Here is a 10,220-nt window from a genome sequence, read left to right as displayed (position 1 = left end):
TCCTGCGGGAACAGCTGGTCGTACTGCGCGTAAGGTCTTCATCTCTCTGAGCATGGTGGGTCCTGCGGAACCAGTTGGTCTTTGCGCAGACGTCCCTCTTCAAGGTGAGTCTTGCGGGTCCAACTGGGCTCTGCTGGGACCTACCTCTTCACTTACACAAACGCCCATATTGCAGTGCATGCAATTTATATACGTGTGAACTCTTGGACGGATAAAAGTGAAATTGCATTAATCTTGGCGGAAGATTTATCAGGCATAATGTGGTGGCATTGATAGCCGAAAGACAATGGTACATGCACCATTCGGATGGTGTCCAGATGATTGAGTGTTATGTGTCTTATGTCCAAGGCTTGATGCAAAACTACTATCGAGTCGAGGGTCTCATCAGAAGCAGCCTCTTTATTCCTACGAAGTAGAGGTAAGGTCGTCTGCATCTTACCCTCCTTTAACCCTATCATAGCTTTGTCATTGGTGTGATTTACTGAATACGATGATGATGATGATGATGATGATGATGATGATGATGATGATGATGTGTTCGGTGATTTTAAGTAATCACATGACAAATTTATTAAAATTACTCGTTACGATTTTCTAAATATAAGCGTTTTCTTTTTTCTTTTTCTTTTTTTTTTCATTTTTATATATAGTTTTATCATTTAAAGAAACTTAGAATAGTAAATTTTGAAGATTAGCTTTATTGATATAATTCACGTTTGGTATTCTACAACTTGTATGCATAGAGGCTTTAGCGTACTGATAATCTCAGTTTTAATTTATGTACTTGTAAAATTGCGTTTCATGCATACTGATAAAAAGTAGGTGAGAAAACCCACTACGTTGCGGCGGCTCGACCACGCAAATTCGGCATGCATCAGTTAAGTTGGTTACTACACGAATACTAAAATCGAAAAATACTTTTGTAACGCCCAAAACAATACTGACACTTGTACACGATACGATCACAACAACACGAATTTGGTCGATATTGGTTAGCTTCATTACAATACCGACACTAAACCCGAAAAATAAATTACTAAAAAAAGTATTATTACTATCTTTACTTACACGATACTGACCAAATTCGTGTCCATGTGAATCCTGTGATAATATGTTGACGCAGAATTGAGGTTGTATAATTTATTAATGCTTAAGCTATTAAGTTGATATCAAACGTTTCGACCCAATTGAATTGGGGTGTTACACATAGGCAGAATGTCTAAATAGTTTTAGCGGATGTTTAGCAACTTCTTAATGATTCTATTAATATGTTATCTTTGAATCAATCTATCATTAAATATATTTGGTTCATCAGAATGACACCTCCAAACCAGTCAACAAATCTTACCCATTAAGTTTCAATGATTATGGATATAAATTTTGCCCCTTTATTATTTCACATGTGTTCATAACCCTTAGTATGTCACTCACGCACAACCTTCTCGACCCACCACCAATCATCGCCATATCGGTATACTCAGTACTGACACGAAGTTTCTTAACCATTCACGTTTTTTATTGGTTCAACAAGTACTTACTGATATAGAGGTTGCCAAGCAACATAGTGTGAGATAAACCCATATATTTGACAAAATCACGTAGACCAAAAATATAACTTACTCCCATGTGAGAGAATCAAGAAAGCAGCAATACCACTACATTTGTGATATTAGTGTTTATGGATAATCAATAGACAAAACAACAATAACACTTATTTAAGATTAATCCATCATTTCTTGAAAAGAAATGTTGCATATCCTACTTACACATTGTCATTCTCCATTTAGTAAAGGATCAGTCAACATCAATTCTCTGCAAAATTCAAAATTTTTAAGGAAAAAAAAATGATTTTACTAATATTTAGCATGAAAGTCAAAACAATGTAACCAAAAATTCAACTTTTGTGTTGGACTTAATTACCTGCCACTTTTGTTGAAAAGTATAAGAAAAACAGGTTGTTCAGGTGAGAGGTAGAACAACTCTCGCACTACGTATGCACACAAAGCCATACTGTAAAAAAAACAATAAATATCAGCATTATATCTATTACGGTACAATAAATCAAAGGCAAATTTAAAAAATTCCTAAAATAATATAAAAATAATGTACTTTTTGATGATGTTACCTTCCGAAACATATGATTAAAAGAATCCAAGCAAAAGCATTTCTCCAACTGGATTCCTTATATGCTACCCACACCTGAAAACAACAATTATCCATGCCTTAATATTGTTGCCGTAAATATAAATAAGTACGGACATAAATACAAATAAATAATAAATAAGTACCGGGAAAACCACGACACGCATGATTAGGAAGTCAGTTAGCAATGGTACTATGCACCTGTGAAAATTATTTAAAATTTTATTTTACTTAAAAATGAAGTGCAAATAGATAATAAAAGAAGGAAATTAATATACATACGGTGAGAACACTTCTGCACGAAATGGAGATCCATCTATGGCAAAGACAAAAGCTAATGAACCCAGCATCAAGCAGCCAAGTAAAATAAAGATTGTTCTTGTTGTAACAACAGAAACTCGCCACGTGTGTCCAATGGCATCGCTAGCAAAATTACAAATATAAATCTACAAAGAATATGGCCTTGGAGAAGCATAAACTAAAAAAAAATAAAATCATGGCCATATTACATGATGATATTAACATTACATTGTGCTAAAAAAATTATTGTTACACGCTGGGTTTTTTGATTGTTACACTGTATGTAACATATGTTATGAACTTTGTTACCTTTTTTGACGTCTCAACAGCACAAAAGAAATAGGATCTTTTAAAGATTCTTCGGGTGATAACTTGAAGAGCTGTAAAACTATGTATCCACATATAGTAAAACTGTACAAAATAAAATAATTGACTTAACACAAACTCGTTCGGTTCAAATTAATTATTTATATGGTTTATAGGAATCTAAAAAACGTATAAATATGTGTTGCAAAAACAACAAAAACGAATAGGAATAATATCTCATTTTCATGTTGTCTATATAATTTTAGTAATCGGTATAAAACCTATCAAACGGCTTCCCAAATAGTGAGGGTTTAGATCCCGTAATAGACAACTATGATGTAGTAATTTTTTGTTAAAAAAACTGGTATAAAACCTATCATGCATTAAACCCAAACCAAATGCTTTTCTTAGTTGAATACTGGATGATTAATATATATTACAATGCTAACAAATATGCAAAAAAGGATCAAAAAATTACCTTCCGAGCCAAAATAATATAAATATAAAAAAAACTCGCAGGATCCATCTTGACTCTTTTTAGAAAAACCAAGCCTAAAATTTACAAGTAAATAACCACACATGAGTTCAACTGGTGAAAAAAAGAAGCAAATACCTGAATTTTAAACCACATACAAATATTGGTTTATAAATAAAGTGAAACCAAGGAACACTAAGAACTTTAAAAGATTGGGCTATAAATGAAATGAAAATTCATACAGCTATAAGAGAAACATCTACGCAAAATTCCAGCAATCCCACTTGCATCCACCTGCAATAAATTTTAGTGTCATCAACATCAACATGCTTAAGTAATTTTTACCATCAGATGGTTTTTAACCAGCGATGTCAAAGAATTGGATATGAGTTTGTTTTTCTAAGGGTTACAAGTTCATGTCTCGATAAATAAATGCATCTTAGAAATAGAGAGGGTGTTTGTGAGTTGCCATTAAAAAAGTACACCTTTTTTTTTACTTTTCTCAATTTTTCTTCACTTTTTAGACATATATAAATTTTATACGAGAACTTTTTATTATACCATAAAATCTAACAATTAATTTATTTATTAGTATTAAAACAGGGTATTTTACACGTCCACTCAACTTGAAAGTATGAAGTTACCATCATCACCACCAGTGCCACTGCCTTTGCACTACTACATAAAACAGGTATTTGCCACCAATTTTTTGCTACGAATATTATCCATTGCAACTTTTGCTATGAATTAACTACGGATTAGCTACGAAAATTTTTTGCTATGCTTTAGCTACTGACATTTCGTCGTAAATAAAATTCATAGCAAAAACCGTAGCAAAATCCATAGCAAAATCGAGAAAGTAAGTATGTCGAAAAAACTTGAATAAATTCACAGCAAAATTCGTAGCAAAATCGAGTAAATATGTATTACAAAAAAAATTTGGACAAATTCGTAGCAAAATCGAGAAAGATATTAGAAAAAAAAAACATATACAAATTCATAGCAAGATCCATAGCAAACTCGAGAAAATAGATATTATAAAACTAATTGAAGTAATGTAAACAAAATTGGTTTCATAATCCATAAAAAAAATCTTTAAAATAATTAAATGAAATAAAGTAAAAATATATATATATGAAATTCAAGAAACGTAATATTTTAAAAATAGCTAACATAATCTAAAAAATTTAATAGCAAAATCCGTTCACAATATTGAAAAGAAAATTATGTTAAAAGTGAAAAAAAAAACATTGAAGTTGTGTTAATGTGGTATTGCTCCTCTTAAGCTGGTCATGAGACCCCGTCAAAGACTGATTTTGTGTAATATAGTCATTAAGAAAACGAGAATATAAAGTGAAATGAAATAGATTATCGTGGAGGAATGAAAAAAAATGTTTGGTTAATCAATGGAATAAATTACCTATTAATCAATGTTTGGTCACGAGACTTGTAGGTACGACCCAAATCTGTAGCCAATCCGTAGTAAGATGGGTGTTTGCCACGAAATAGCTACCGATTTGACCGTAACAAATACTTGTTTTTGTTGTAGTGTTGGTCACCTTCCCTAACCAGCGGCTAGTAACTTTTATTAACCATTAAGAAAACCGAACAAAAATTAGACGTAAAAAATGTTGAAGCACAAAAGCTCGTTGCGTCGTGTTAACACACAAAAATTAGACCGAAGCGTAATATATACAAAAAGAAAAAATAAATAAATAACCAAGTCAACTTAACATCTACGCGTTGGACGGAACCGTTAAACGGGAAAAATGGACATAAAAATGATGAACCACACACAAGCGTTGCAGCGTGTTAACTCCTTAAATTTAGACCGAACTGTTAAACAAAAAAAGTTCTAAAAGATGAAAAATATAGGAAACCAAATTTGAAAGTGGAAAAATGTTGGAGGTTAAAACTTAAAAAAAAAATATTTTGTGACATGTTTGCAAACTATGAAAAATATTAATACTGTGTCAAAAGTATAAAGCAAAAAAAATAAAATAAAATAAAATAAAATTAGATAAAATGAAGTCCAAACTAAGAAGCTCAATATACACACCTTCAATGCTAACTCCTCCCAAATTTGTAATTAACTAGGTATCTTATCCCGCGCGTTGCACGGATCGGTATCGGTAATTAGATACGTTACGGTAACGATACCAAACCTAAAAAAAATAGTGAACACTCAAAATAGTAATTACACGCGTAGGTAATTAATGACACAAAAGAAAAACATACTTAAAACGACATGCATTCGATTGGTAGCTTACACGTATTTGGTTGGTATCGGTTAGATTCATGATGGTACCGACACTAAACCCAAAAAATAAAATTTTCAATGCCAAAATACTAAAAATTAATATGTTTGAAAAAATAAATTCAAAAAGTAATTTAGCAATTTAATTTTTTTGGCACGATAAAAAAAACATAGTAAACCATAAAATAAGTAACTCATCATAAAAATAAGAAATGACGCTGCTCGGATTCGAACCCGGGGCGCACGTGTAGTAACATCAAACTGCGCTTACCACTTTATAACTAAATAGAAACTGGCTAATTAAAAAAAACTAAATAGAAAATGGTACAACATGTAAAACAAGATGAACAACTTTGAAAGCCAAAGTCCTCTCATAATTGTATATATATTTATTTATTTGAAATAAAGTCAACAAGTACGACTTTTTCCGGAAATGACCTCTTTTAACTTTTTAAAAAACGCTCACTGAATCTGATGGAAAAGGAATTTTGAATCACTAAACTTTTCACAAAAATATGTTTAGTTAGATTATAAGTTGTGGATGTCATTTTGCTCCTTATTTTATAGTGTCAAGTCAGCGTCACATCACATTCCACTTTACTCTACTCTCTTTCTCAATATCAAGAAAAGGGTTACCATTTTACCACTTCCCTTCATTTTTAATAAATATAATTATATAACTAAAATTAATTTAATATAACTCAAACTAACGTAAATTGGATGTGGCTCAATGGTAGAGCACTCACTTTACAAGTGAGAGGTAGGGGGATGTGAGAGGTAGGGGGATCAAACCGCACTACCACCAATTTATATGAGAGATATGAGGGATGTCTCTGGCTTGCCAGGGTTCGAGTCCTGATCTCACCCGGTTTTACCGGCTCCTTGCTGTCGTGCCGTTTGGCGGGCGTGGAGGTCGGGTTTTATCCGGGGAATCCCTCAATAGATGGACCGCTAGGGGCTCCGTCCGTCCGAACTCGTGGCCGGCTCGGGCTACCTTTAGCCAATGGGGGGCATGTACAGAGTACCCGGCGTTACTTAGTTGGTTGTTCAAATTTTTTTATTTATTATTTTACGTTATTTATATAACAAAATAAATACTATAACAAAAGTAAATAATAAAATTAATTTAATATAACTCAACTAATTTATTTTTTAAGTAAATATAGATTTGATATTAAACACGACTGTTACATTTAATAAATAAATATTAAAAACTACGTAAAATATTAAACAAAAAACATAATATTATTAATATTAATATGAATAAAACATAATATTAAAATATATAAAAATAATAACACTCAACCTAACCCCTTTTGACATTTTCTCTGCAAATTTCCCATCTTCTCTCTCAAGCTTCATCTTCTTCTACCTTCTTTCTATTTTTTTGGGTTTTCAAGTTAACAAAACACTCAATTTAGAATATATTAGGAAATAAGAGTATTTTAGTATTAGAATTTGTCAAATATAGCGGCAATGTTAGCGGTGATTTCTCCAACGATAATTCACCGCCGGAAGCATCGATTTGAGAGGGGTGATGAACACCGCTGGCACCGCCTGCCACATAATCCTCTCCAGCGGCAAATCGTAGACCACACCCGATAGTCTTAGTGACGGGATGAATTTGGAATGGGAAACTTCTCAAAATGGTTAATTAACCATCTGAAGAAAGAGGAAAAAATGGTCAACTAATCTTCATTATTCTTAAAATGTCTCAAGAAATTTAGACTAGGACGACAATTTAGGTACCGTTCCGACGAGGTTCCTATGACAATTATAATCTGACACGTGTAAAGTTACTGACAAATCCGAACAAAAAGTCGAAAATATTGAGGGAGCCGTCCATATTTTTTCATTAAGGGTATGCTTGGTTGGAGGTAATGGAATGGAGAGGGAATGAAATGAGAGAAGGAAATGAAATGAATCATTACCATTCATTTGTCTTGTTTGGTTAAGCTATAGGAATAAAATGAATTATTACTTTATGTTGTTTGGTATTCGAAAAAATTGTAGGAATGAAATAGAAATAATAAAAACACTTATATCTTAAAATAATTTTTTTTTACCAAAAAAAAAAACTACAATGGCAACGGTGGTGGTAGCTCTGGTGATGAAAATGGTGGTGGCAGTGACGATAGTGGCGGTCAGGCGATAGGGGCGATGGTTGTGGTGGTGGCGGTGGTCAATCGATTGTAACATTGGTAAGGTGACGGTCAGGTGGTGGCGGTCAGGCAGCGACAGTGGTAGCGGCGGTGATGGCCAAGCGGAGGCGATAACAATGGTTGCGGTGGTTACCGCAACGATGGTGGTGGCGGCGGTCGTAATGCTGGTTGTAAAGTGGCGGTGGTGGCGATGGAGGTGGCAGCGTCGGTGGTGGCGGCGACGGCAATGGTAGTGGTGGTGGTTGTTATTGTTAAGTGGTGGTATTGTTGAGAAAGCAGGGTGAAAGAGGAATAAAATGGAAAAAAAAAAGATGAGGGGTGGGAAAGAATGGTTTTTGATGGAATGAGATTTCATGTGTAATAGATGATTCTATTCCATTGAGCAACCAAACATCACTTTTTTCATTTCCACGCATCGAATCATTCAATTCCTCATGTCATTGCTGCATATCAAACGCTACCTAAATCTTCTTCTCAAAAGCAGTCTTTCCAGACAGTTTTTTTATGTTTTCTACTTGCTCCATACAAATTCCTAACTTTTTGAAAAGTGTTCCTTTTGAATTCCGTCTACCAAGATGCATTTAAGAGGAATTTATTCCAAGGAGATGAGATCCATATTTTGTTCTTATAAGTTTATGAAGTTGATCTTCATCCGCAATATTTTTGTTCATCATCTCCATTTCTTTTCTATCATCCTTTGATCCATCTTTGAACAATGTACTCGTTCCGGAACGTTGAGATTATGTTGCCGTCGTAATAGGAATCAATGAACCCAGGATCCATATCAATAACCTCCACACGAATTTTGGATGAAGATCAAATATGGATCAAAGGATGATTTTAAAAGAAATGGAGATGACGAACAAAAATATTGCGGATGAAGATCAACTTCATAAACTTATAAGAACAAAAATATGGATCTCGTCTCATTGGAACAAAATCCTCTCAAATATGACTTGACAAACGAAATTCAAAAGGAACAATTTTCAAAAAGTTAAGAATTTGTATGAAGCAGGTAGAAAACATAAAAAAACCGTCTGGGAAGACTACTTTTGAGAAGAAGATTTAATGAAAAAGTATGAACGGCTCCCTCAACATTTTCAACTTTTGTTCGGATTTGTCAATCACTTTACACGTGCCAGATTATAATTGGCAAAGGAATCTCGTCGACACGCTACCCAAAGTGCCGTCCTAGTCTAAATTTCTTGAGACATTTTAAGAATATTAAAGATCAGTGGACCATTTTTTCTCTCTTGGTCCATTTTAAAATTTTACCCATTCAAAATTGAAAAGTTTTTTAAATTCCATCAGATAAAGGGTCTCAACCTTTTCATTCCGGAATTTTCAACTTTCTGCAAGGAAAGTTTAATATTTAATGAAAACCCCACACAACTCTTTCTTCCCTACACTAAACTAGATCTAGCCAAGCTGATGTATTTTATATGAAAACATGTGATATGTTGTGAGATCTCCTTACTACTTTTTTATTGTTTATTAATAAAACCACTCATTAGGGAGAATGAGACACCCTATGGCAAGCTTTGACCTATGTGATAAAATCACCGTCACCTGTATACATGTGTATGGCTTCAAACTCATGTGGTAAACCTTTGTCACATAAATTCACATCATTTTCCCTTTAACTTCTAACAACCAAATTAAAAACAAAAGGTTTTTGGGTATTTGTGGATATGTGCATGAGTAGTACTATGAATGTCCCTTCCCCCTTAGTTGGTCTAATTATTCATACCAGAAAAACTATACTAGTCATACTCAAATACTTTTCCCAATTATAATGTAATACTAATTTTAGCTCTACCGAGTAAATCCAACTAGAATTCACCACTTATGGCCTAGTGGTAGGAGGCTTGGGTTCTGCAGCACAGTGGAGACCTAAGTTCAATCCCCACTTGTGTCACTTTCGGTGGATTAAGGAAGGATTTGAGCAAGGCCTTGTGCAAGGTTGCTAGCTCGAATCCCGAGCCCAAAATCGATCGAGGGTTAAATGCAGATCTGGACTTGTATCTGAAATGGGTTTGAATTGAACTTTGTGAGATGTGATGGATATTTGAAGGAAGAAAATTGTGATATAAATCAGTGGGGTGGTGGTCGGGTTAAGTGGATTCGGCAGATCCAAGTTGCATTTGCATTTCCTTTTCTAATTTTATTATTCAAAAAGCATTCCGTGTCAAATATAAATCCAAACTTTTACCTGGCTTTTGGGTCGAAACAAGAAGCGAAGTAATCGGCGGTAAATGCATAAACAAGTGAAACTGCCATGACACAAGCCAATAAGCTGAACAAAGTCTTGAGTGCTACTGTTAACATCGCCATTCTTTTGCTGTGTGTGAGGTGGATAGACTGATTGTGGTGTGAATGGGATGATCTGTATCCTTTTTAAAAGACATGTTTACATTTAACTAATCCTTTTTAAATTATTAAGCCACACTTACAATAAATTAATTTTCAGAAATCAAAACAATGGAGCTAACAATAATATTATCATAATGAATCGGTAATAAACAATTTAAATTTTCTGTAGCGTTTAAGTTATTTTTATCGAAAGTTGTATGGATTT

At 33.7% G+C, this 10,220-nt stretch overlaps 1 protein-coding gene across 1 annotated transcript; it reads right to left on the bottom strand.

Annotated features, from left to right (window-relative positions):
• Positions 1-1,750: 1,750 nt before the first annotated feature.
• Positions 1,751-9,992, bottom strand: LOC143619996 (uncharacterized). Its single transcript, XM_077091803.1, has 9 exons — positions 9,855-9,992; positions 3,466-3,517; positions 3,227-3,300; positions 2,752-2,853; positions 2,425-2,565; positions 2,289-2,343; positions 2,126-2,199; positions 1,921-2,010; positions 1,751-1,812 (listed from the first exon to the last, which is right to left on the bottom strand). The coding sequence occupies exons 5-9, from the start codon at positions 2,490-2,492 to the stop codon at positions 1,773-1,775; spliced, it is 327 nt and encodes a 108-aa protein (XP_076947918.1). The 5' UTR covers positions 2,493-2,565; positions 2,752-2,853; positions 3,227-3,300; positions 3,466-3,517; positions 9,855-9,992; the 3' UTR covers positions 1,751-1,772.
• Between the last annotated feature and the right edge of the window lie 228 nt (positions 9,993-10,220).

The sequence above is a fragment of the Bidens hawaiensis genome, unplaced genomic scaffold (genome assembly GCF_021521415.1).
Source record: "Bidens hawaiensis isolate Kalapana, Puna unplaced genomic scaffold, B.hawaiensis_p1.1 tig00002525_1, whole genome shotgun sequence".
NCBI classification, from domain to species: domain Eukaryota; kingdom Viridiplantae; phylum Streptophyta; class Magnoliopsida; order Asterales; family Asteraceae; genus Bidens; species Bidens hawaiensis.
Note: the sequence above shows the minus strand (reverse complement) of the source record. Positions and strands in the feature narration are given on the sequence as shown.